At 38.7% G+C, this 27,802-nt stretch overlaps 2 protein-coding genes across 3 annotated transcripts; one reads left to right on the forward strand and one right to left on the reverse strand.

Annotated features, from left to right (window-relative positions):
* The first annotated feature begins 13,052 nt into the window (after positions 1–13,052).
* On the forward strand, positions 13,053–15,926 carry rps16 (ribosomal protein S16). The gene is made up of 6 exons (XM_039663399.2): positions 13,053–13,137; positions 13,227–13,278; positions 13,970–14,071; positions 15,377–15,473; positions 15,609–15,656; positions 15,737–15,926. The coding sequence occupies exons 2-6, from the start codon at positions 13,231–13,233 to the stop codon at positions 15,880–15,882; spliced, it is 441 nt and encodes a 146-aa protein (XP_039519333.1). The 5' UTR covers positions 13,053–13,137; positions 13,227–13,230; the 3' UTR covers positions 15,883–15,926.
* Positions 15,927–22,920: 6,994 nt separating this feature from the next.
* On the reverse strand, positions 22,921–24,475 carry LOC148965178 (uncharacterized). 2 transcript variants are annotated; one of them, XM_089126812.1, is made up of 2 exons: positions 24,161–24,475; positions 22,921–23,908 (listed from the first exon to the last, which is right to left on the reverse strand). In XM_089126812.1, the coding sequence occupies exons 1-2, from the start codon at positions 24,389–24,391 to the stop codon at positions 23,510–23,512; spliced, it is 630 nt and encodes a 209-aa protein (XP_088982938.1). In that variant the 5' UTR covers positions 24,392–24,475; the 3' UTR covers positions 22,921–23,509. The 2 variants fall into 2 exon arrangements, with proteins under 2 accessions (XP_088982938.1, XP_088982937.1); XM_089126811.1 differs by having other exon boundaries at positions 22,922–24,000; positions 24,161–24,470.
* Positions 24,476–27,802: the final 3,327 nt, after the last annotated feature.

Below are 27,802 nucleotides of genomic sequence, written 5' to 3' on the forward strand. Positions count from 1 at the left end.
AGAGTGGGAGGTCGACATCACATTTGCAATGAGTGATATACAACAAGCAAGTCATGCAAACGTAAAGAGATTTGTCTTGGTACAACTACGATTGTTTTAGAGGGAGGAGTTTTCTGGCTGCATCCAGATATTTTCAGTTACATCACACATTATCACCAAAAGACAAATAAGTTGAAAAAATTGCCGGAAGTCGACAAAAACATAAAGACATAAAAGCTAGATGAAGCTTTCTGTGTTTTAATTTCAGCTGTGCAAGAAGAGTTTCAGGCATATTGCATCAACTGCCAGAGAACTGACTGAGGGGAGAAAAAAAAAAAACTTTTCCCCCAGAGACTCACATATAATCAGTAACGCAGGTCACATCACACTATACATCAAAGATGTATGAAATAAAGATGATGAAAGGGTGAAGTGGTTGTTGTCAGGTAGGTTTCTCTGAACCTTTGTACTCCCGAGGGAGTCAGAAGCACTGGGGTTTCAGAGATGACCCAAAAGGGCGAGAGGACAGTGTAATTCAGTCACAGCTTATTGAATACACCAAAGTTACACGTAAAATACTGGGCAAAGAGCAGCCTAGATAGGTGGGAAAAGATTGAGCTGGCCAAACAGACCTGCAAGATTGCCTATTACTTTATGCCAATTTGAATTTTGTGGGCGTATTTGGATCATTAATTCATTTGCATGGTTCCTTTAGCAAACTAGGTGCCTAAGTAACTACTATATTTCATTATTAGTGATTTCATTCCCCTCAGAGTGTTTGGCACATTGTCAAGCCCATGTTCGGACTGTGCCATGTTTTGGTGGAGGACCGAATGGAAGGGGCTGGTTTCTTAGGCTTGGTTTCAAAGAGGAGCACAGAAACCTGTAAAAACAAACAGAGGTCATGGTGAGGTCAGTCTCGGGAACCCCGACCCTCTTCGAGGGTCAGCTCCTCCTCACACAGACCCCCGTGCCGGCCCTTCATAGGCTATCAAATGGTCTCAGAGAGTCTCACAAGGTCAAATCCATAGTAACATTTCACTAATGTGATATATGGTCTAAAAATATGTGTAAAAATGACACTGCAGTCAAAAAAAAAAAGCCTGGACATAGAGTACTTGACAGATTTTTTTCTGTTCACATGATTTAAAAAATACATATTTTGATCATTTTAAAGGCTTATGATTAGTGTTTGAAATGAGTTTTTCAGAGAAATGTGCTTCAGTGAATTTCTTTAAATGTAATATATATGTTTATATATCTTAAATAAATAAAAAATCTATAAGATATCTCAGAGATGATTACTGTAATTTAAAATTCTGTTTAATTTAATTTTATGCACAATTAAATCTATAGGACATGCTGAAGAAAAAAAGACGTCACATGATCCTAAGCACTAATCCTGTGAGGTCACGCACCCATAAATGTAAGCTCTGGGAATGTCTTATTTTTAGAGATGCATTGTCAAATCTGACAGTTTATTAGGTATAAATTATAATCTGCATTTTGCAGGTCAGTCTGCCTAACGTCTAAATGAACCTTATTATTATGGTCGAAAGACTTGGGTTACATGACGAATGACACAATGATCAGATCACTTTACCTCTAACAGATGAGCAGGGTGACCCCTAAGTGAGCCGAGAGAGAGACCAGAAATGACTGAGCCACATTTGAGACAAAATCCTGATGTATCGTTATTGTTGACATGTCAAAATTTTGACCAAAGGAAAGGACCAATATCTAATGTCTGGTAGGTAATAATGCATTAAGATCCCAGTAAAATTCACTATTCTTGTAATGTCAGATCAATGGACAAACTTTTAATCTCAGATTATACATTATATTTAAAGCTGCAGTCCGTAGCATTTTTGGGTTAAAAATTATCCAAAATAAATACAAGTACATACCCAGCCAGTGTTCAAAACTCTCTGCTTGCCGTAGCTCGATTCAAAGCTGTAAGCTTGCAATAATGTTTTTAATTCCAGCGGTACTGGTGGATTTCCCCGGGAGATTCGAGCATGTCTTTGCGTCATTACGGCACATCTGTACACATAAAGAAGGAGTCTTGGCTAAGCTATATCGCATGTGAGGATGCTGGAGGTGATTTATAGCCTTTTCTCACAGCACTTGATATAATTAAACTTATCTTTTTATGGCGGATCCAGAATAATGATGGCGGTTCAAACGACAATCTCCAGTGACAGCAGATTCACCCGCTGTAAAATGCAAAAGACTTCGTTTGAACTTCGGAGCGACTACAGAAAAAGAGATTGCAACCGGACCCATGGGAAAACAAGGATACATATCAGAAGGACATTACATGTAGTCACACAATGCTGATGTTGTTAACATTAACAATTTGAGAACAAAGTATCATTTGTACGGTTTTACGTGATATGATAAGCGATTGTTATATTTAATCAGCACGATTTAAATTACTGCAATGGTTTTTATCCTTAGAACAACGGTGGATGTTTCTTACTAGTTCAGAAAACATTTTCCAGTGAAAATTTTTATGTTGGTCATACTTACAAAAAGAATAATTTATGATTCTGAATGCCAGTATCCACACCGGCACGATGACTGACAGCTGCATACTCTCCTCAAACATAGTGTCCATCCACGCTGTGCCGTGTCGAGGGTGTTGAAGTACAACGCACGTAAAGTTGATAATTCTGTGAATGACTGCAATTTATCTATTTATTAACTATTTATTTGATTGATATTGATGATGATTTTTATATTGTGAAACAATTAAACTAAAAATGCTTACTCCAATTAATATATTCTAAAAACAACATTTAATCAAACGAATACACTGAGATACTGAAAGCATTTGTTGGATTTAAAACAAAGCTGAACAAGTTGTGCAAGCATTCAGAAACAGCAGAACCGGTTGCCTGCCATTATAAAGTGTTGATCTTTCGTGTGATTCATACCCTGTAACCAATGGAGGAAAAGTTAGCCCTCCAACGGGCAAGGGCACATTTTTCTCAGCAGATTAGCTCTCTTTGATTTATTGGGATTTACCTCAGAAAGAGAAAACAGCTGGCAGAGGGACAAATACCAGTGCTGGCAACGCATAAATCTAGTTGAAGAAACCCTGGCTCATTTGTTAAAAAGTAAAGATTTCTGCAAGACTCACTATTTACTCACTTCCACTGACTCCAATGGCACACGTCACTCGATTATACATTATACACAGTAAAAAAATAAAATAAAATAAAAATTACATCTGGATTTCTTTTCTCACAGTAAATAGTTCCCAATAGTCTACAAGTCGGAAATGTATTAGTTCACTCAAAAATGAAAATTCTGTCATCATTTACTCACCCTCATGTCATTCTAAACCTATAAGACTTTGGTTAATCCTCAAAACACAAATTATGATAAAACCTGAGAGCTTTCATCCATTGAAAGCACTGAGAGCTTTCATCCATTCAGGGTCATAAAGGTGTCATAAAATGAACAGATTCCTCTCAGGTTTCATTAAAAATGAAGATTATTTATGGCTCTCTGGAATACTTGATTCTGATTTGTCAATCAGAGCATGAGGTCGACTATTTTAGTATAATGACATGATTTACTACAATTGTGCCTGTTTCATCACATTTCTATCTATCTCCCAGCTAACAGGGAACGTTCCCAGAACATTCACTAACGTTCTTTAAAAGTTGTGTAAATGTTAGGACAAAACGTTATTAAAATAATGTTTTCGGAACGTTCATATAACATTATTAACGTTCTTGTAACGTTGAGAGAAAACGTTCTTAGAACAACGTTCTTGGAACGTCTTTATCACGTTATTTGTATTTGATGAACGTTCTCATTACGTTGATAAAAAACGTTCTTAGAACAACGTTATCGGAACGTCTTTATCAGGTTATTTGTGTTTGATAAACGTTCTCATAACGTTCCAGCAACATTATGCTAACCTTAGGATAACGTTCTAACAACATTATGCTAACGTTCCAGCAACGTTCTGCAAACATTAAGACACCGTTCCAGCAACGTTAAGCAAACTGGACATTTCCACGTTTTTAGAACATTTTAAATTAACGTTCCCACAACCAAAATGGAACGTTAGAAAAACGTTCTCAGAACCTAACTTTGTTAGCTGGGTATCTATCTATCTATCTATCTATCTATCTATCTATCTATCTATCTATCTATCTATCTATCTATCTATCTATCTATCTATCTATCTATCTATCGGTCTATCTATCTATCTATCCATCCATCCATCCATCCATCCATCCATCCATCCATCCATCCATCCATCCATCCATCCATCCATCCATGCATGCTTTATTCCAACACATTCTCACCCCAAGGCGTCACCTTTGACCATGCTTCAATATTTGACGTTTTAGGCGCCCTTTAGCGTCACTTACATGACGCGATCCTACGGCGTCATCTAACTGACGCTAAAGGAAAGCGTCAGTTAGAGGACGCGGTTAGGTTTAGGTGTGGGGTGGGGGTAGGGTACACGCGATCCTAGGGCGTCATCTAACTGACGCTAAAGGGCGCCTAAAGCGTCAGATATTGAAGCATGGTCAAATGCTTCCCAAGGCGTCAGTTAGGTGACGCTTTGGGAGTGAGAATGGGCTGTTTATTCCCCTGCTGAATTTCTGGATCGTACAGTAGTCTCTCTATGGACCGGCTGTATTAAAGGCATCTGGGGCTCTGCTAGGTGAGCCGGTGCAGTGTGTGCAATGATGTTGCATAGCTGATGTCTGACAGATGTGTTCACTCATTTCATGTTCTGCCTCTCTCTCGCTCTCTCTTTCTGTCTTAGCTCTGTCTGCCCTCCGTTTCCTTCCCTAATCATTCCACACCTTGCACGGACCGGAAACCTTCTATGCCTGTAGAGGGTGGGCTGCTCTTGACGCATATGTCAAAATGAGTGGGTCGTGACCCCATGGCAGGCAGCATTTCCTGTTGCTGTAAAAGAGGTCTAGCGGGAGCAGTAGAGATCAGAGTGGGCCCAGCATCACATCCGGAACTGGATGGGCTGCAGCCGTCCAAACTAATACATCAGCTCAACAGTAGCGACTCTCAGAATCTGAGATGGAAAAATGGGGATGGAAAGTTTTTCTTGTACAGTGGGATTCTTGGAATCTGCTATTCATCGCAGAATCATTCCAGGGCACTGAATGTTCACTCCCAAAAAAGTCCCACAAAACCAGGGTGCATCGATGCTCACTATCCTCCCTTAACACAAGTTCTGAAGCGCGGAACTTACAGTAAATCACTTAAAGTAAGCCAACTCACGGCACAACAACAGCTCTGCTCATTCATAAATACCAGTAATGATGTTTTTACAACGACGACGTTGTCACGAGTCATTAGTGTCCAAATGTGTAGTGAGCCAGCGTCCTTTACTGTCCTTATCAGTGCCTGAATTGGTTAACACGATATACTGATTTACGAGCTCGGGAGCTAATAAATAACTGATTGAGACACCCTTAGATTGTCAGGTATTGTTTATGTTAAGGTGTAGTTGTGATTTTGATACTCCTGCGTGTTCTGCTTGCTTATTAAAAGACTTGCTTTAAGAGCTCCTGCAACCACAACCATAATCAAAAAACATTTAATAAATATTGTTGTCAGTAATTTTGCTGAGGGATTTTTTTTATATATATAAAATGCCTCCATCTTACCACCACACTGCAAAACCAAGCTTCATTAGTTCTTACTCAACTGGCAGATATTTTTCTTTGTTTGAAAGGGGTCATGAACTGGCTTTTTTAATTTTTTTATATTGTTGTCTGATGTCAACTTATGACGTTCGCTTGGTTTTTGCATTCAAAAACATCCAAATGAACAAGTAATAGCCTATTTTCTACCCTAGTTTTGAGACCAGCTCAGAAACGCTCGGTTTTTATGGGCGTCTTGCACTGAAGACTTGAAAGTAAACGCCCACTGCTGTGAGTGGATAACAGTTTTGCATATTATAATGAGTTTCAACTCACCCGTCGATGCACTTGGGTAACACAGTCTCATCCCAAGATGTCATATAACTGACGTCTTGGGACGTCTTTTGACCATAAGTCAACATCCGCCGTTTTAGGGTATCCTTTGACGTCAGTTACATGACGATCCTGGGACGTCACACAACCGACGTTTTACCTTTAACGTCAGTTAGGTGACGGGGTAGGTTTAGGACTGGGGTAGGGTTAGGATCTGATAACATCATCTAACCGACGTTAAAGGGTACCCTAAAATGGTGGATGTTGACGTATGGTCAAAAGACGTCCCAAGACGTCAGTTATATGACGTCTTGGGATGAGACTACGCTGACAAGGGAAATTGTTTTGAAAACGTCCAATGTTGTAAAATGGCAACCGGAAAGATTCCCCCATACATGTTCGACCCAGAGTCCGTGTGTTGCACCATTCCTGTCGGATCCAATTTAGACGGCACAGCACTGTTCTTTACTCTTAATCGTTCTGCAAATCCAGTCTTGTTTAGAAAACAATCCTCAGTGAAATGAAGTGAACAGATGGAAAATGTTTTACCTCATCAGCTGGAACGTCATTAAAAATAAAGTTTATCTATGCAGTCCTATTGGAATCCAGAGGAAGCTTATAGCTCGATCCGGTTTGTTATCACGAGGTAGGCATCTATGTTATTTAGCTATGCGCGTAATGCGCGAATCAGTGGGCGGGGCTAAACCGGCCGTGTTGAAGTAGGAGTTGATCTTCTTCTGCGGGGGTGGTGTTTTATCCTCTTTGACGTCAGTTCCCCACTTTTAAAAACGAGTCGTTTGCTGGGGCTGATGTCAATAAAAGCTTTTATTGGACTAGCAAGGACGTTTTTCAGTTCTGAAACTTACAGGATATTTTTATATGATGACCTGTTAGATGTCCATTGCTCAAGGAAAATTTGATTTCTCTGTTCATCACCCCTTTAAACAAACTCATTTGTCAGAAAATAAGACTTAAAATCTACAGTATGTCATTTAGCATCTCAAGTAAGTGTATCTTGATTTAAGAATGTTAAGATATTTGAACTGGTGACGAAATTATTTTATTATTAAAGTTACCAAATTATTTTATTATTTTATATAAAGCCCAGGTGTAATTTGGAGCTGGAGTGAGTTCTCTGACCTGGTTGTGGTATTTCTGATGCCTGTCAGTCGTTGATTTAGGATTATTTTTAAATCAGTTGTTCTGGAGGTGCAGGGCGGGGATGGGGTATCAGAACGGCCCCAGAGGTCTTATAAATTTGTGCAGTTTACTGGGTGAAAGCAGCCCTCTACTCCCTCTGCAATCCAGCTAGTAATCCCAGTACTTCCTCTAGCCCTCTCTTCTGCTCTCCGCTCCCCAGCCCAAGTCCTAATTCATTTTCTGTAACTAACAGCCGTTGTTTCCCGATTGTCACGCTCCCATCCCTTGCTGAAGGAATGTAAGTGTGTGTATGTGTGTGAGGTTTTGTTTTTGACCTTGGCTGTGTGAGTGCGTGATGACTCTTTGCATTGTTCCGTGTGTGAGGGGCTTTTTGGAGTAATTACTCCCCGGAGAGAGAGAGAGAGCGAGGGATTGGTTCATGTACTCCTCTTGACATGACCAGCACAGAGCCATTAAAATTACAGGGCAGTATTTGCCAGCAGATCTGGATATGTCATTATTTTAAACACCTCCTCTGAAACCCCCAGCTGCATACTTTCCTTCCATATATACACTGTCTCTATACCATGGCACAGGTAAAAGAGTGTTATGGCTTCAGTCATGAATAGGTTTTGTTTCTCCACCATTTTTTTGCCAATTACAATGGACTGTTGTAGCTTTTACTCTATCTATGGTTTTGAAACCATCTATGATCCTGTTTTTACACTGAAGCAATTTTTCACAAGTGGTCCAAAACATTGTGCGATTGGATTATTTAAACCATTCACTCTTAAACATAAAGCTTCCAATAGTTTTTTTGCAGTGATGCCATAAAATTAGATGTTTCCACAAAGAACTTTTCTGTGAACAGTTCTTAAAAGAACAATATTTTTCCTTATAGTGTGAAAATATTTTATTAACCTGAAGAACCTTTTTTCACTATAAAAAAGACTCTTGTGCAATGGAAAGATTCCATAGATATTAAAGGTTCTTGATGGAACTATCAACTATCAATGGCAATAATGAACCTTTATTTTAGTGTATTCAAATAGTTGAAAACACATATACATTTTTAGCCCTAGGGATGGGCAACGATTAATCGCGATTAATCGCATCCAAAATAAAAGTTTGTGTTTACATAATATATATGTGTGTAGTATGTATAATTAATTTGTATATGTAAATACCCACACATGCATGTATATATTTAAGAAAATGTGTTATTATTAATATATCAAATATTTATATTTATATATAATATTAATTATGTATTATGCTCCTTCACATGACAGAATGTATGTAGCCATGAAATCAGAGAACCTACACTTGATGATATCCGATCACAAGTGGTGATAGAAGCATGTGATTATATCAGGTGTAAACAGTGACATGTCTCAGCCGACCACTTGTGAGTGGATCACCCAAGACGGTATACCAATGTAAACAGGTCCTATGTGCTGCTATTGTACTCCTAAAGGCTGACAAAATGAAGATATGCTTTTTTTTTTCTTCTAAGAAAATGTATCATAAATATTGATGACATCAGCTTATCCATTTTGTCCAAAAAACATGATCCAACCTCTAGGATGAGATTGTCCCACCTCGCCCAAATCATGGTTCAGTTCACACTTAAGTAGCCTATTATTCCTTATTTATTATTCCTTTAAATGATTTTATTTCTGTAATAAGTACTCTTTTTATGTATGTCAAAGTGTATTTCACAAGTACATACACAACATCCATTTAAATTATTAAAACAGTAAAAGATGGTATCAAAATATTTGAGCATAACCTGATTCATATTCATAACCTCCCCGGATGCCCTCACTTCAAAACTTGAGCCGAAGGCTATGCCATATCTGACCACACTGGGCAAAGGTTGCTTAAAGACTTTGGGTCTCGATTGCGTTTTTTCTCTTTTGGAGAGTGTGGCATTGTATATGTTTAGACGTTGCATTAGAATCCAGCTGACCTTAGTGAGACGTGTGTGTTTAGATCACTCAGCCTCCCATCCCAAGGGAACAGAGTCATACGCCCTGTGAACTCAGGCTGAAGATCAGGTGTCGTTGTGGGTTTTGTAGAGGAGCTGACCCTCAACTTTCAACCCGTGACATCTCACCTGCCCTGACCTGCTTCCAGCACCTTCCAAGGCCACGTTCACTCATTTACCAATACTAACACTGACTCGGGAAAGAATAAGAATAAAGGGAAAGAAATGGGAAAGAATAAGAATAAAACTAAGTAAATTTGATTTCTACACCGTCTGAAGGAAATGTAAATGATATTTACCATTGAAAAAACTTGCTGGCATGAATCTAGAGTGCAGTGGATCTCTTGGTTTACATTTCTGTGGCATTGTTCACGGTAACCCCATCACTATGAAATCTGATTGGTCCAAAATGTTCCACGTAACTCTATATTAAACATCAATTATCTCCTGCTTTAATAGTGTGGCATCGTGCAGGCGTTTCATCCTCAGTCAAACAGAAATAGATTTTACAAAGTGTGAGAAACACTGCTGTTTTTGAAGACAAAGAAAGGATGTTTTCAGTGGGACTAATTCCCTTTTAGTTCAAGTCTGGGCTAAATGCATTGAGAATGAGTCAATGTTGGCCACAGGGAGCGTGACTAACCCACACTGGTTCAATAACTTGATCTCACTCTCTAACTACATATAAATAAATCTAAATCTGTGAGTTTTGGCACTGTTTCTTTCATAGTAATGCTATCTTTTCCCAATAATGTGCTTTTCCACCTAAAACAAAGAAACCTCAGTGAGACAATGCTCTACGCGGAACAAACAACAATGAATCAATCATCATTGTGGTTTTCACCATTGTGGAGAACGTTATGAAAAACATGTGAAGTATCTGAGAGGTGGCAGTGACCAATCAAAACTCTCAACAGGATCCTTGTCAAAAAAAGATAAAATTCTACCAAATGAAAATCTGGAAAACTGGATAAACTGACAGTAATCAATGTTTGCTGGGTGAAAGAAATCCCTAAAGTATGTCAGATTAAAGCAACTTATACAAACTTAAAACAAAGTGGCTAAAATAATATAATATAAAAATACAATAATAATGCTTGGCACTTGACTTAAATGAGACACAGACCTCAACTGTTATATTAAATTATTTTTTCATTCTTATTCAATTCGTATATATTTCCTAATTAATCAATTTAGGACTTCTTCCAAATGATAAAAGCCTGACTATATGGTCTTTTTGACCGCCCAAGCTGGTTAAGCTGGTCTGTCATGCTGGTTTTAGAATGGTTTTGGGTACTCTAGCCAAAGACCATTTTGCCGAAGAGTTAAACACCATCTTGGCAAAGCTGGGAAACCAGCAAAAGCAATTAGCTTTTTCAGCAGGGGTTCCATTATTTTGGTGTTAATGCATTAACATCTAACATCCATTAACATCTATTTCTATCAATAACAGCACAAGGACATCTACATGTGACAACTCTTCTAGCCTTGCTCCACCATCACAATTTTTTTTCTCAGATTTCTAATTAACTTCCATTCATCATTAAGAGGATGGAACTTACAGCCCAAGTCACGTCATGCTCCGTATTATCCATTTGCCAAAACTCTTCATCTGTATCATTGTCCTATGAACATGCAAACTTTTGAAAGAGTTTTTGGTTTAGATGCAGCAAAGTGAATTACCTCACCAAAAGGATTTTGAATACAAATGGTGGCTGTTTTGAATGAACTTCATAGCTCTCTGAGAGGAACTAACAGCAATTACCATCAACAGGAACGATCAAACCAGACTTTACAATGGTACACTTCAGTGATCAAAAGGTGTTATTAACAAGCACCATAATGAGCAAACCAGATCTCCATTTTATACCAATGTATGTATTATATGAACAAGCCAAAAAGGATCAAAGCTTCATGTCGAGGTCCATTCTAAAGAACTAAAGCAAATATTGTACTCTGACCAAGATTTTACACATGAGCTTTGAAATGAAACCATGTTCACCATATTCACACTTGAAGTGCCAAAGTTGTGATGGCACATCTGTTTAGTGTGTTATAGCCAAAGAGGGAGTGAAAGGAAGACACTGGGTGAGTGTTTGTGTGCTGGATAGTGACAGGCTGGTATAAAAGTGCTTTGGCAGGAGTCCTCATTATCTCATCGCAAAACAAACAGCAGCGTGTCGCCCAAGTGAGCTCCATTTCCCCCACAATAGACCCAACATCTGCCCGACTCTGCTACTGTTCAGCTAGCCCTCACACACACACACACACACACACAACACACAACTTCACCACTAATTAACACTGTTTGCTTATTGTTACACATCTCACAAGCACACCTCAGCACAACTCAGGGCAAAAGGTACCATGAGAAAGTGTGAAATGCAAATCTCACAATCCTCTTCAAAGCAGCATTGCTAACAGAGGGGGTTATGGTGGAGGGAGAAGGACTGGATGACAAAATGCATCCTGACTCTGCACCTCAGTGTTTGTGTAATTAGTGGCTGGCGAGGTAAAGAAAAGTGTGAAAGTAGGAAGATGACGTGTAGATGAAGGACAGAGAGAGGATAGATAGATAGATGGATAGATAGATAGATAGATAGATAGATAGATAGAGAGAGAGAGAGAGAGAGAGAGAGAGAGAGAGAGAGAGAGAGAGAATAATATCTTTATTTTCTATTTTAAATAAACACAGTACTCTTTCTCAAAAGAATTTCTCAAAGACCATCAAACTGTTCATACAACAGATCAATACTTCCAGCTGTCAAATCCCTTTGAAACTCAGACTTGCTCAGCATCTCAGTCCAGAAGAAACTTGTGTTTGTGTGTGTGGTTCAATGAAGCTGCCAGTTGAGTACCTGAAAGGCATCATTTTCTCAGTCTGAAGACTGTCCTCTTGTCTTGTTGTTCTTCTTATGTGCCAGTTCTCTCTCAGTGTTATTTAGATCCATTTTGCTTTTTTCTGTCAAGACAGTAGTGCACACATGGAACAGTCTTCATATCTCAAAAGAACAATAGACTGATGGGAATGACTAGACTAGAGAACGTGTTTTATAAGCATGTGCTAACTGCTAAGATAATAAGAAAGTTTCCCTATACTAAGCTAGCAATCTGACAACTTAGTAGGCTACTAGAGTATAAGATAACAGTAATGGTTGCTTACAATGGTTATTTGCCTTCACTGATAAAGATCAAATGTATAAATAAATACAAGAATGAAACCCATATTTAATATACACTTAATAATACATAAAGTGCAGTTTTATATACTTGCAGGGTCCATTGATCCATTCTAGTAATTTTGTTTCTGTTTAGGGGCCATTTGACCCCAGCAAATACACATTATAGACAAAAATACAATAAAAGAAATCATAATCACAACTGACTTAGCTGCTAAGTGTATCGTAGTGTACAACAGTCAAATCATCTTATTAGCTAAAACTAGAGAAGCTATTAACCTTTCGGATATAAAAAAGAATGGGTTAGGGTGATTAATATGATGATTTTAAAGGCTTCCTAACCTAGCCTATGAAAGATGATGATGATGATGATGCACTTGGTTTGCCAAACTCATTCTACTCCATTGGTGTTGATTCGAATGATTCTCTTGCAACAGAGCGCCATCTTGTGGCGAAGTGTAACATTTATGTAGCATGTGGAATAAAAGTCACATCAGAATAGATTTTCTTTTCTTTTAAACGATGGTTTCAATCTGAAATACTGTTTGTTCTATATATAATTACGTTAAATAATTTTGATGTAATGAATAGTACGTATAATCAGAATGATCGGATCTCTCCTCTCTCTCTCTCTTTTTTTACCTCTATTTTCAATGTTCCAAATTAAGTCTACAAACAAAAGTTAATCTATTTACTTACGTGAATATTTGAATCGTGTTATCTTGTGAATGTGAAGTGCTAAAAATTAAATGTTTCAAAAAAAACATTTTTACAACTACGGCTGTCGTAAACACAAGATTGTTTACGACAGCGCCCTTGCTTTTGCGCATGGGAAACCCCTGTGCGGCCTCTCCGAACAGCGCTCGAGCTCTGAAAGGTATGTTCTTCAAGCAGTCGTCACTAAAATACGATTTTAAATGATAATTTATGCTTTAATTAAACGACAATCATTTATTTTTTCCCCAGAATCATGCCAGCCAAAGGTCCTCTACAGTCTGTCCAGGTTTTTGGACGTAAAGTGAGTATTTAAACGCTGTATGTCCTCGTGCTCGTTCACGACAGTGATGTGGGCTGAGTTTAGCCGGCTATGCTAACAGATGTATGCGTTTGTAAATGACTATGAATCTAATGTTTTATATAGTTTATATACTAAACGTAACCGTTAGAAGTTATACAGAAGTATATATGTGCTCTTAAACCATTGAAATGTAAAATAAGCATAATGTTAAGGCCTGTGTAGATCAACAATGAGGGACGAATACATTACCAATAATGGCTGTATGCTGACACGTGGGGAAGTTCAGTGTGTACATGTACAGTAGTAAATGCATACAAAACAGTTGCTTTTAGATCTGATCTACATATTTTCTTTTGTTCAGTAGATATATAACGTTAGATATTGTGGAGGGGCCTCTTGTTTATCTTACTAGCTGTTAGCCTGTGCTTGTGTCTAGTATAGCAATGGGTCTTAATTCTGACCATAAGAATATCATATAATAGAATATATAACCCGGTTTCGCAGACAAGCCATTAGTCTAGTCCCTGACTTAAATGCATGTTTGAGCAGTTGTAACTGAAAGCAACTTGCACTGGCATATCATAAAATATCACTTCCATTCCTAAAGCACATTTTCAAAAGCTTAAATGCCCCAATTCAACTAGTGTCATATTTGATGTGATGTCTCATCTGTTTTTTTCACTATCCACAGAAAACCGCCACCGCTGTTGCCCACTGCAAGAGGGGAAATGGGCTTATTAAAGTCAATGGAAGACCCCTTGAGATGATCGAGCCTGCCACTCTGCAGTACAAGGTACTTTAATTACAGATATTGAGTGCATATAATAGAACTGTTCAATCAGATCTGTATTTCAGTCAATTCTTGAATGAATTGTTAATGGTCTAAACATAAATTGTCATTCATTCATTCATGCCGTTCCAAAACTGTTTTTTTTTTTAAGTATAATAAAAATGAATCAGTAATTTGTGGAAGAAAAACAACTAAATGTCAGGTTTTGTTTACTGAAAAGCCTGGCATCCTTCACAGCACTTGTTGCCACGATCAGCAGAGAAGTAATAATGTCAGGTTTGGGAAAATGATGCCGCTTTTCATTGTATTAATTTAATTAGCATTCATGAATCAAATCAGTCCAGTTTTCAAGTCTCACTCTAATTTTTTTAGGAGATATTTTATTGTTTATTAATGATTTATCAGTGTACTTAATTATTTACTTTCATGTGCCCTTGTTATCATTAATCACAAACATTAACTTTCCCTCCCTTTCACGACGGCATCTTTTCTCATCCGTCTGTCACTCGCATGAGATTGTAGCAATTAGCAAATAACATGACCCGTTCAATTCCTGATCGAGAGTCAAGTCTTAGCTTTTTTTTTCTTGAGAAGACGTACTACTAGGATCTGTATCATAAAAATAAAGGGTTAGTCCGTTTAAAAATGAAAATTCTGTCATTTTCTCACCCTTATTTCATTCCAAACCCGTAAGACTTTCGACAGTCTACGCATAAAGAGATTATAAAACTAATCCATGTGAAATGTATTGAATCACTTTATGAAAAGAATGTTTATATGTAAATAAAATCCTAAACGTAATCCATTCATCATAAAGCGATCCGAGTCTCTTCAGAAGATATGTACTAAACCGTTCAGTTTTCCGATCACTTATGAACTTTTTGTAATATTAATGTGGTTGTTGCGTATTTCATGGATAAAAGTTTGACGGGTTTGGAACAAGTATAAATGACAATTTCTTTTTGTGTGAATTAACCCTTAAATTGAAGTGACGTCCAAGAGACCATAACACATATTCATAATTTGCCTCTTCATTTAACCCATCAAAGTTAGTGCACACACATTAGGAGCAGTGAGTAGTGAATACACACACACACATAGCAGTGGGCAGCCATTCACTCCGGCGCCCGGAGAGCGATTTGTGAGTTAGGTGACTTGCATCAAGGGCCATTTCCTGCCGCTACTGAGAAATCAAACTCACTACCTTTGGGTTAAAAGTTTCCTAGTACATTAATCAGGATTGAGTCCTTTAGCTCTGTGTGAGGAGATTTTGTTCATACGTCGACTGAGTGTTTCTGTTTCCTTTAGCTGCTGGAGCCTCTCCTGCTGCTGGGTAAGGAGCGCTTCGCTGGCGTTGACATCAGAGTTCGCGTGAAAGGTGGTGGACATGTCGCTCAGATTTACGGTTAGTAACACTGATGGTGGAAGCCGTCTGCTCTGAATCGTCTTACCGTGAAAATATTTGTACATGTTAATCAGTGAATGGTAAATGGATGCTTACCTAAGGCTGCAGTGTTCACATTATTTATTCTTCTTTCAGCCATTCGTCAGGCCATCTCTAAATCCCTGGTTGCCTATTATCAGAAATGTAAGTGTGCGTCATTGTAGTCATTATGTTGTGAAGATATGTCTACATTTGTTATATTTTTCTATTTTCTCTTCTTCCAGATGTGGATGAGGCTTCCAAGAAAGAGATCAAGGATATCTTGATTCAGTATGACAGGACCCTGCTGGTTGCTGATCCCCGCCGCTGCGAGTCCAAGAAGTTCGGTGGACCTGGAGCTCGCGCACGCTACCAGAAGTCCTACCGTTAAAATCTCTCTGTACATTTTCATATAATAAAACTGAGGGGGAACAATTCTGTTGTCTTGAGTTGTACTTAAGAATGTGCTTGTAGTTTTGAGTTTGAATGTTTTCTTTGAATCGCTGATGAATGATTATGATAGAAAAAATCAACAATGAAAGAAATGGCCTGTATATTCTGCAAAAGGATAGTGATGTGAAATAATATATAGAGTAATGTGTATAAATGCGTTACATCTAAGTATGTATTTTGAGTGAGTATAAATGCTGATTATTGAACCACAGTAGCATTCTATTCATTTTGCCATAGAATTAATTGAAGAGTTCAACAGTGGTAGATTGTTAGTGCATGGAGGTTCTTAAATCAGAGCTAAATACTGGTACACCAAATAGTCATTTGGAATCGAGTTCAATATTATTAAACAGTGTTGTGAATATTCTTAACTTAATGTTACAAATTATTGTAGTGAATTTTAAATGCTCTATATGGACTTGTGTTATTCTTTGAAGCAGAATTCCTCTGTTATTGTGTAGTAATTGTGGTGCTGCACCTCGTTCATATCGGCTTCTAACCAGTAATACAGAGGTTTACAGAACATTCCTTGAACGATGAAAGAAATTGCAATATATATATTTTTTTTTATCCGCTAGAGGGAGCCAAACCTATTTAGTCCTAAAATGTAGCTCATTCAGGTCAGCCGAAAGCACGTAATACTAATAGTAGTCTACTGATGATGACTGATATCTGAAATTTCCAGAAAGACAGCAAAGCATTAGTGTGAGCACAAGGGAGGAAACACTAAAATTATTCAGATTAAAAAAGCACGCGTACTTGTTTTGTTGGTTTTAATCTCTGCAATACATCCTCTGAGTGTGATTTATCGGTTGCTCTCAGATTCTGGGTGAGGTAAGAGCAAGAGATAATGCAATAAGAGCTGTCTTGCTATAGGCCACACTGCTGCTGCTCGGTCTGATGTGATTCACTTATGGTACTAAATGGCTGGTATTGATCCATTACTGGCAGTTGGATCACCAAGTGGACGGAGATGGTGAAAATACCGTCTTCCAGCTCTTTTGGACATTTGCATCCTGTTACTTTACCTGAGGATGCTTCTTGCATTTAATTACTGTGTGATTCATGTAGATGCAATGAACTGTGTGTTGTCATACAGATATGACACTATGGACCTAGAAAATGCATGGGTTTGATCCTATACTATACAGATACTATCCAGAATGAAAACCATCAAATGCTCCATTTAATTCAATAACATTTTCAAATAGAACAGTAGTTCGCCTCTTAGAAACAAGTGTAGCTAATTTATCAAAGCACATTTTAAAATAATAAAATATTATGAATATAACTTGATTCTACGTTTAAACATTTCTTACTAGTTACAATAGTTCAAATAAAATATATTCGCGAAACATATTCGCGTGTTTTTGTTTGCACGTGATATAACACCGCATATAGATATTAAACGACATTAAAAACACGATTTCCACCAGGGGTCCCTAAGGACAAATTTACGTGCACGTGCAGTCAGAAATCTAGAGTGAAATTTGCTTAGGTGGGCCGGGCCTACATAAATGCATTATAAAAATGATAAATTGAATTTATAAATAGCTTTTTTTTTTTCTTTTTTTTTTAGCTGAGAAGAACCATACGTAATTGAAAAACTACATGGCGCATAACTTAATAATATGGATGGAAGAGTTTGTGTTGCTAGCTGCATGCAATTGAATATCCCCTCTTGTTGCTGATGAGTTTCAGACGGAGATAGTCCTGACCTTAGGTGAAACTTAACCACAGAGTGCAAACGATTCACCACGACTGCTGAGCTTCCTGGACAAAGACATGAGAACTCTGCTGCTGTTCGCATGGGATAGAGGAAGTACATGGGTAAAAAAACGGACCGAGACAAACTTTGGGGGAAATATGGTAATATCCCTTAGTAAATAGAGATAGATACCATATTGGGCTTTGAAATGCAAGTATGATGGCATTCCCACAAGGATGAACAAGGTAGTCAACCAGCTTTAGGCTACTGGGTCTTTTCAGCTGGGTAGAAGGAAGTGAGCATTAGGAGAAGATATTGGAACCCGGCTCTCTCACACCAAAAACGTGTCTTATCCACTGCACCATCACCACCCTTGAAAATGACTTGCTTATCTTTCTGACATTAACAGAGCAAATTAAGCTGTTTATGGAGATGGACGGAGTTGGGTGCCCATCAGACCTGGCTTCCTTTGGCATCACAGATGTCTCCCTGATGAAATGACCTGTATGTTTAAAGTAAGAGTCCTGGTCAAGAATCAGCTCATCCTTGCCAGTGGGGCTTACTAAGGTAAAACTTAACCGTATGTATGAAATGTAAAATTAACTCATCCAACACCCATTTGCGATATAACATCAAAATGGACAATTCTTATCGTCATTAAAGAAGAAAATTTCAAATGGCATTTAGAGGCTTTTGCATCTGAACTCTTCATATACACATTTATATGTATATAATTTCTGTCAAAAGTTTGGGGTTGGTAAGGGTTTTTTTTTGGGGGGGGGGGGGGGGGGGGTGGTTATTGTTTTAGAAAGACTGAGCCTTACTTGCTAAGGCTACACGTATTTGATTAAAAATTGAGTAGAAACAGTAATATTGTTAATTATCACTACAATTTCAAATAACTGCTTTATATTTGAATATATTTTAAAATTTAATTTATTCCTGTGATCCAAAGCTGGATTTTCAGAATCACTCCAGTCTTTAGTGTCACATGATGCTTCTTGTTATGACTTTTGATCAATTCAATGCATCCTTGCTGAATAAAAGTATTAATTTCTTTCGAAAACAAAAGTTTTCGAAGAAAAAAAGAGAAAAAATCTGATTGACATTAAAAAAATTAATCTATTTACAATTTTCAGGTTGCGCAGTATATATTTTTTTAATACCATGCCATTTTCTTATCATTTTCCTCTTACTATTTTAGTCTTAATAATCATAACACACAAAGACACACACACAGTTATATGAGTATCCTTAAACTGCTCTACTGAGATTGACCTATATGTTATATCCTTCCATCCTTGCTCTGTTTCTCTGCATCTGCTTTGCGTCATTTTCTGTTCTGAGAATCGCCCTCCTGCAGCCCTCCATCTTCTCCCACCCCCGCACTGCTTTTCTCACGGTGTTTTATCTATATCTAACATCTCTCTGGCTCTTATCAAGGCTGCTGTATCACAGTTTTGTAGGCAATCATTGTAACGTCCATCTTATTGGAAAAAATACACATGCTTGTATTTACAAATGCAACCCCTGTGTGTCTATTGAGAGAATTTGATTTTTAAACCATGTGCATTTCAGATCAAGCTTTTATTTGTGTATTTAAGTGGCGTGTGTCTGCTTTAGCCATCTGTAGTAATTCATTTGCATAACTTAATTACTACAGTATACTTTAAAAAGACACAAGTCAGACTGATTTGTGGCTGATAATGGCCAGACCAGCAAACCATCTGCCAAAATATGCAGTATATAACAGAGCTCACTGTGTAGAAAACTGGATCCAACAATGCAATGCACCTAACCTTCAGTTTCCAGTGTGACAGAAGCAAAATCAACACCAACATCTCCTAAAACCAAAGATCTTTATAAATAATAATATATACCATTTCACCTGACTTAAAGGGTTAGTTCACCCAAAAAAGAAAATTAAGTAAGTAATTACTCTCATGCTGTGCCAACCCCGCAAGACCTTCGTTCATCTTCGGAACACAAATGAAGATATTTTTGATTAAAGGGTTAGTTCACGCAAAAAGTACATTTCTTTCATTACTTACTCACTCTCATGTCGTCCCAAACACATAAGACCTTCATCTATTCTTGTCGCTTCATATCATTAAGGTTAAACCACTGTAGTCACAACAGTTAAACCACAGTTAAAGTTGCAATGACGTTGCTGCCTATGGCTGATTCAGAAACTGATGTGTTTTTCGAAGATCAACAATGGTATTTAAACCTTGGAATTAAAGGGTGAGTGACAGAAATTTCACAATCAATGACAGAAATTTCATTTTCAGAGTACAACAGTTGTAATAAGTGTATGGTATGTATTTTCTTTAATATGATTGCTTTTTCTTATTTATGATTATCTGCAACAAAAAAGGAAATTCAGATTCAGGTTTTGAAATGAAATATAGATATTCAAACGTCTAGCTCTCTTGTTCTATTCAGACAGTATCTAGTTTTGTTTTCTTATTCAGACACATATTCAGACACTTTGGCCAGATATTTGGGACATTTAGTTTTCAAAGCATACAAATGTTAATTCAAACGTTAATTCTGCACGAAAAAGCAATATATATATATATATATATATATATATAAATGTGTAAGCAATAAGGTACAAGAGGCTGTGCTGTATCGTGAATAAGTAAAGGCTGAAGGGCGTTGTTAGGCATGATGCGAAGCTCGAATACCTTATTGCTTTTATAAAACGGTTGCCACACAATATTGAATTAAAAAACAATGTATTAGTTCAACTTTCTTGAAGTAAAATCATTAAAAGCCTTCCTTCCGCTAGAAAAAAATAGTCCCTGAGCATTAACAGCAACAACGTTCCAGTGTGTAAAATGCATGAAAGGTCAAATAAAAACAACATAGAACCGCAGTGTTGCGCAGCGATCAATAGAAGCGTTGGCGTCATAGCCGTGTTTTATCGTGAATAAAGCACAGCTCTTGACCAATCAGAATCAAGGAGTCAAACTAACCGTTTTATAAATATATATAAGTATATATACATAACATAACATGTTAAGTTATGATGTATGGATGCTTGTTTTAAACATGCAATGTAGTGGTCACGTTACAAAAATGCTTGAAACATTTGCCTCTGCATCCTGGTTTCATTTTTCACATACTATTTTGAGAATTAGGCAGCATACAATGCATACTGCACAGTTCGCACTATTCTAGTATTTCTATCTGAACATAACGTGTTACAAAACCCACATGGCCTGCTATTGTAAGTGTGCTGTCCCTGTCATCCTTCTCAACGGAACGATCTCCAGACCTCAGGACCGGGTCTCATTAAACTCTCTCACATCACTGCTAAAGTCAAGATATTCCTGAGGCTACGTCAAGCCCCTGGGTTCTGCACAATCATCATATATCTGACCCAGTTCATACGTGGATAAAAGGAGACATTTGCAGAAGCATAAACAGTGAAGGCGTTTGCTTGCCACCTACAGAATTGAGCTTGCGCAGTCCGCCCGTTTCGCGCTCTGCATGCAGTTAAACAGTCACCTAGTAAAAGGCAAGAGAATGTCATATAAAGAACTAGCCATATATGGTCTCTTTTTCCTCTGTGTGCACAGTGCTATGGAAACACATCACCTGAAGGGGCGACCCCGTGACCCCTTCCTGTCACTGCACTAGACGATGGGTGCAGATTTACGCAGGCCCAGGCGCTTTTCTAGGCCTGCCGTGTCGTCTCGTTTGACCGTAATAGGTACTGCAGCGGGAGGAAAAGTAATTGAAGTTTCTCTCTGCGTTCGAAGGTCTGCCAAGTGCGGAGGTGGGGGCTCACTTTAGTGAGGGATACAGTACTGCCGTTGGCATGGCAACAGAAAAGACCTGTTTGGGCATCGCTTGTTTAGCAGAAAAGCGACATCCCAGAGAGAAGATAGAGAGATGGTGTGAATAATTGTGAATTGCTATTTGCCTGCCAACAAAAATAATGGTTATAGCAACAGGTCCCGCCTCCCTATATATTTTCCTGTGACTGTCACCCCAACTGACTCTGTACAAAGTTCAAAAGCATGAAGTTTTAATAGACAGGGCTCTTGTTTAATTAAACAGACAAGTCACAGAACGTTTCTGTATATGGTGCTCTGAAATCACTGATGATAACATAGTTCCACTTCTATACATTTGATGTTTTGAAACTGTGAGTTCTACGGTGGTTGCCAGGGTATTGCAATTTGGTTGCTGAAGTGTTTTGCAATTTGAGGTGGTTTATAGTTGGTTTCAAGGTGGATGCTTATAGCCCAAGCCAAACGAGTGTACATTCTCAAGACTCTGATATTGTAGTCTCTAGGTATGGTTCAAGTCCCTCTTTCAATGTAAATCTTTAGAAGATTTTTGGCCCGTTTTATTGTCTGCCTGGTGACGACCTTGTTTTTGAGGTCTACTAGAATGGGTTTGCATGATTGAAAGTTCAAAACACACATTATTTAAAATATTTGACACTATTGCAGTGTAAAATGTAATAGTCTGCATCAGTAACACTATGTTTGCCAGTAACACTATCCCTGCGTCCCAATTCGCATACTATCCGTCCTAAATAGTATTCGAAAATAGAATTAGTACGTTCCAAATCGTAGTATGTTGACAACATTTCTCTCCGAAACGGTAAGAAATTAAATAAGATTGAATGGAGGATTTTAACTGACGAGATGACTGACAGGGCAATTTACGCACGCGACTGATCTGTCCGTTAAAGATGACGAACTAGTATGTCCCAAAGCTTGCCTACTCTTTTACTACACACTCAAAAGTATGTACTTTTTCTTCACAAAAAGAGTATACTTTTAGGGCGTAGTATAAGTAGGCGAATTGGGACACAGCATTTGTTTAGTTCCACTCTCTATGAAGCCCCTCCTTCTAAAAAGCATAATTTGTTCTGATTGGTCAATCTGACTAACTGAAGTCAACCAGGCCTCAGCCACTTTTTTTTTATTTATACCTTGGGGCGGAATTATTTAGATGAGTTATATAGTGACGTGTACGCTTCTGGAAGAAAACTCAAGACTACAATCGAGGCGTTTGAGGGAGCAGAAACCGTGCTTACTGATGCACTGTATAGCGAATAACTCCCTTTGGTCTGGAGTGACTTTGTGCTTTGTAACTTTGCAGACATTTTTCATGCTTAAATGGCAATATTACACACTAAAGAAAGTTGAAAATGCAAAAAAGCATAACTTAACTCCGATTTAAATACTTGTGTTTAGTGGTTTGTTCAAATCCCTAACCAAGTGTTACGGGCGTGTGGTGCCCAGGAAGCACAAGGAGACAAGGAGAACCGGTCAACAGGAATTTAATCAAATAATGAAGGGAAACAGTAACCACACTATACATCAACGAGAACGGACCAGGAGTGAGGAGAACACAGGGTTTAAATACACTAGAACAGACTAGGGGAACAAGGCACAGCTGGGGCAAAATTAACTTAACACAGGTGAAGGGACTGAATACAATCGAGGAGCGGGAAACTAGAAACAGGACTGAACCAAATACACAAAGAATGGGGGACCACAGGACACACATGTAACATTAAGCCCCCTCCCGAAAAGGCGCGACCTCGCGCCGTAGCACTTCAATGGGGTGGGGGGGTGGGCGCCCTGGAGGCTGACCAGGGCGAGGCCTATCCAGAGCAGGAAGCCTCCAGGGCGGAGCAGGACGTGGACGTGGCCCGGGCGGAGCAGGTCGTGGACGTGGGCTGGGCGGAGCAGGCTGAGGGCGTGGCCAGGGCGGAGCAGGCTGAGGGCGTGGCCAGGGCGGAGCTGGTAGCGCAGGGGCCCAGGGTGGATCAGGCAGCGCAGGGGCCCAGGGTGGATTATTTTTTCCAGGTGGCCATGGCGGCGTTCTATATCCCCCCCCCCCCCATTTTCTTGGGGAGAGTAACCGGCTCAGGAACATGCTCTGGGATAGGCTCGGGAGTGGACGGGACCAGCGGAGTGGGCTCGGGATCGGTGCTGGACGGGACCAGCGGAGTGGGCTCGGGATCGCTGGCGTGGAGCTCAGACGCTGGCGGGCAGGCAACGGGCTCAGGCGCTGGCGGGCAGGCAACGGGCTCAGGCGCTGGCGGGCAGGCAACGGGCTCAGGCGCTGGCGGGCAGGCAACGGGCTCAGGCTGGACGGTCTCTGCAGGATGAGGCTCTGGACCCTGGGCGGTCTCGGTGGGGCTGAAGTGGATTACGGACTGGGTTGGACTCGCCAGATCTTCCCCTGAGACCATCTCGGATGAGCCGGAGGACTTCGAACCCTTGGAGAGGTATGTGAAAGGTGCTGGTTCAGGATGAACTGGGGCATCCACATGCTTGTGGGTAGGGACTGGATGATTTTGATTGTTTTCTACTATATCAACAAAGAAATTAGAACCATGTAATTCTAGGATATAGTTAATGAAGTCAGGGATTGACCTGTAACAATCATCAGGGGAGATAAATCTGAATAATTTACCATCATCCAGTCCCATCCGGAAGCAGGCATTAATAGTAGAGTTACCCCTGCTCACCTGATGATAAAGACTCAGGAACTCTTCCACATACCCCTCCAACGATCGCCCATTCTGGGAAATGAAGAGGAGTTTGTCTTCTGCCATAAAGTTCTCCACCTTCTTCTTCTTTTTTAGGGTCCATTCTTCTGTTACGGGCGTGTGGTGCCCAGGAAGCACAAGGAGACAAGGAGAACCGGTCAACAGGCATTTAATCAAATAATGAAGGGAAACAGTAACCACACTATACATCAACGAGAACGGACCAGGAGTGAGGAGAACACAGGGTTTAAATACACTAGAACAGACTAGGGGAACAAGGCACAGCTGGGGCAAAATTAACTTAACACAGGTGAAGGGACTGAATACAAACGAGGAGCGGGAAACTAGAAACAGGACTGAACCAAATACACAAAGAATGGGGGACCACAGGACACACATGTAACACCAAGCTGAGCAATACAAATAGTAATGCTTCATTCATGAGTGATTGAATGAACAGCTGTTGTTTGTTCACTTTGTAATTCACTTAAAATTAATTCCATTATGTTTACGGACATAAAGTGCTTGTAATCTAATGTAATTTATTACAGTTTTGTAAGACCTAAATATAAAACAAACAATTTAAAAGCTCTTTTAATTTAGTTTTTTTTTTTTTTTGAGTAGGGATCAGAGCAAACCCAAAATAATTCTCATCCAACAGCTGTAACTATTGCTGTATGCATGTGTTCAGTCTCACACAGGATTCTCAGAATAAGCCAGACTGAGCCCTTTTGTTAATTTGGTAATTTTATGTCTGTACTTGATAAATCGCTGCCTGACGAGGCAGTTGTCTCCTACACCAGGGTATTGAGTTTGTCTTGCTCAACTAAGAATCATGTGGAAGCTGAGCAGTTATGGCTGTAAGTTTGCGAACTTCTTTGAAACAAATACAAGAAAAGTTTGCTTTCACAGGTGTTTAAGTTAATAAAAATAGAACCTCCCTTACAAATGTATTCAAGTGTGCTATTATTATACTTCTTTTAAATAAAAAAAATAAGAAAGTACACTTTTTGTGCACTTCTCAGAAATAAAAGAGAAAGCCAGGTTATCACAGTATTTTTTTCTGTTGGATTACTAAAGTACATATTAAAGTACAGTTAAATAAAGGCTATTTTCTATCTAAATAGGAACATAAAGAATACTTAAAGTGCAAAAATAATATTTAAAATCAAATAGTGAACTATAAGTATGATGTTAAGTTCACTTAAAGAACATTTACTTGCAGTATAAAACTAGTAGTTTACTTCAAAGTGTGCTTTCATAAACTAAAAATGTGCTACAAATATTTCACTAGTAAACTATCAGTATACCTAAGTTCACTTGTAGTGTACTTGCAGTAACAAAAAATGTAGTTTCAAACTAATTGTGCTCAAAGTAAATGTACAAAGTACGTTCATTCACCAAGAAGTGGGCCAATTTAGTCCCAAGTTAAAAATAGTACACTTACAAGTATACTACGAGTACACTGATATTAGTATACTGACTACATAAATCATTCTTAAAAATATACATGCACTTCAGTTAAGTATTCCTAATAAAATGAACTTGAAGTACTTATTTTTTTGCAAGGGCAAACCCAATGCATAGCCTTCAAGAGCATGATGGAAAAAAATGGCTCCAGTTTGACCTCACCTGGTGTCTCAGATGAGTCATTTCAATGCCGTTTATCTGATGGGCAGCAGTGCAGTGGACTGTGGAAGCATTATGATTCATATGACCCCTCTAAATTCACAATAACCTACCTCTCTGCTAAAGCTGATGAGCAAACTTGTCATGTGACACCATCTGTGCAAAGACTGAATGCAAGAGTGGAATAGAAACAGAATATTCTATAACTTTTCTGTCATTGTTTACTGAAATGATGTTAATATAAACCTTACTTTATTTATTCTATGGGAAAAAAGTAATAAAATAGAGACTGTTCCTTTAAAACTGTTCCTCTAAGACCCTGATTGAAGAATTTACCATGTGATTGCTTTTAATATGAATACACATGCAAGTATTTTTTTATCCATTTAAAATCTACTTTTCAGCTATCTGTTTTATGCAGCATATCCCTTTTTCAGTAATTATAGCAAGCATGTGTGAAACTGGGCCAGCTCCTCATAGACTCCGCAGGAGCTCTCCTTAAAAGGTCAGGATGGATGATGTCGACTGTCTTTTTTCCCTTCCACTTTCTCTCTCTCTCCCATTTATTTCTCTGAGGAGAGGCCCAGTAAGCTTTGGGAATCTCGTCATGCACATTAGAGAAACTCATGAAATGATGACCTACGGGAGAGAAGGTGCGTTAACACACATACATGGCCCTGGCCGCAGAAGAACCGGAACGCTCCATTAGCTAAAGTGGCAGAAAGCAATGTTTTCTTGTAATAATGCTGATCAAGATTGTAACAAAGTATCACAAAATGTATCATTCTGCATTACAAGTCTTCTGAAGCGATTCAATAACTTTGTGGGATAAGCAAACTGAAATTTAAGTCGCAATTCATGGGTAATCTTATCCTCAAGTTCACTGTTAATCGCTGTGAGTGGATTTTTGAGTCAGTAAGTTTTGAGGCCCAATTCATAAATTAATCATTTAGACTGTCTTGAATAACCACTACAATTCCTCTATAACTTGATTTTGTTTTTACAGAGCCTCCAAAGCTCCATAAGGAAGAAAGAAAATATGAGATGGGAGAAAAAATACATTTCAGTTGTTTTGCATCTGCTCATAAAAACTTTGTTATTCTCTTGTGAATGTTTGCTTTCGCTAACAACAGTTTTGTGTTCATCTGACAAACTCAGAACGAATGCAAGGGTTTAAAAAGGACCATTTCCCTTTAGGGACTCTGTACTTTAAATTCCTCAGAAGAAGGTCAGTCATACGTTTTTTTTTAATGGAGGGTGACTAAATGATGACAGGATTTTTATTTTGAGGTGAACTATCCCTTTAAGTTTCATGGTCAATTGACTATGTTTCTTGTAGTGCCTGCCTGACACAGTGGTTCGGGTTCATTTGCAAAAATGGATTGAGTTTAGGAAGAGCATGTCAGTAATAAAACCATAAATGGCTAGAGTTTAGGCATAACGCAGCAGCACTGGACCAGGGTCAGCAGGTGCAATTTTATATAGGGAAATGATTGTGAAATGACTTCTCCCTCATTGCAAAAGATCAGAACAGCACAGCAATTGCTGTAGAACAGTTATATTTCAGCTCTGAAAGGTGTATGACGTGAAAACAAGACTATCAACGAATGCTTGAGAAGTTAAATCATAATAATTAGCATAAATGTGCACGGGATATGGAATTGTTAGCCTGTCAGTGAGCAAGTTTGATAGGCCGTTACACGGTTAAAGTGAGTAGATGAGTGGCACTCTATTTCACATTTTTCTCCAATTAAATTGTCTTTAAAATGAAAATGTTCTTCCTGTAAAAGTTTCTCCAACTAATTCGCAAATCAGTGTTCATGGCCGTGACATAAACTAATGGCTATTGGCTATATAAAAACTCAACTTCCTGTTACATGTTTATATGTCAATAGAGGAGTCTTTAAGTGTATTTCAACTGTGCCCAAAACTATTTGCCACCATAACAGGGTCTGTCCATATTGGCACGTTCAGACAAAGAGAACGTGCGTT

This window comes from Pimephales promelas, chromosome 24, assembly GCF_988280905.1.
Source record: "Pimephales promelas chromosome 24, fPimPro1.hap1.1, whole genome shotgun sequence".
NCBI classification, from domain to species: Eukaryota; Metazoa; Chordata; class Actinopteri; order Cypriniformes; family Leuciscidae; genus Pimephales; species Pimephales promelas.

Bases quoted from the DNA above. Each gene is read 5' to 3' on its own strand.
- rps16 (XM_039663399.2), top strand. From the start codon at position 13,231: ATGCCAGCCAAAGGTCCTCTACAGTCTGTCCAGGTTTTTGGACGTAAA. The intron at 15,474-15,608 runs GTTAGTAACACT...TTCTTCTTTCAG, and splicing joins ACATGTCGCTCAGATTTACG to CCATTCGTCAGGCCATCTCT. The intron at 15,657-15,736 runs GTAAGTGTGCGT...CTCTTCTTCCAG, and splicing joins GGTTGCCTATTATCAGAAAT to ATGTGGATGAGGCTTCCAAG.
- LOC148965178 (XM_089126811.1), bottom strand. From the start codon at position 24,350: ATGCCTGTTGACCGGTTCTCCTTGTCTCCTTGTGCTTCCTGGGCACCA. The intron at 24,001-24,160 runs GTGAGCAGGGGT...TTGTTGATATAG, and splicing joins TCCTGAGTCTTTATCATCAG to TAGAAAACAATCAAAATCAT.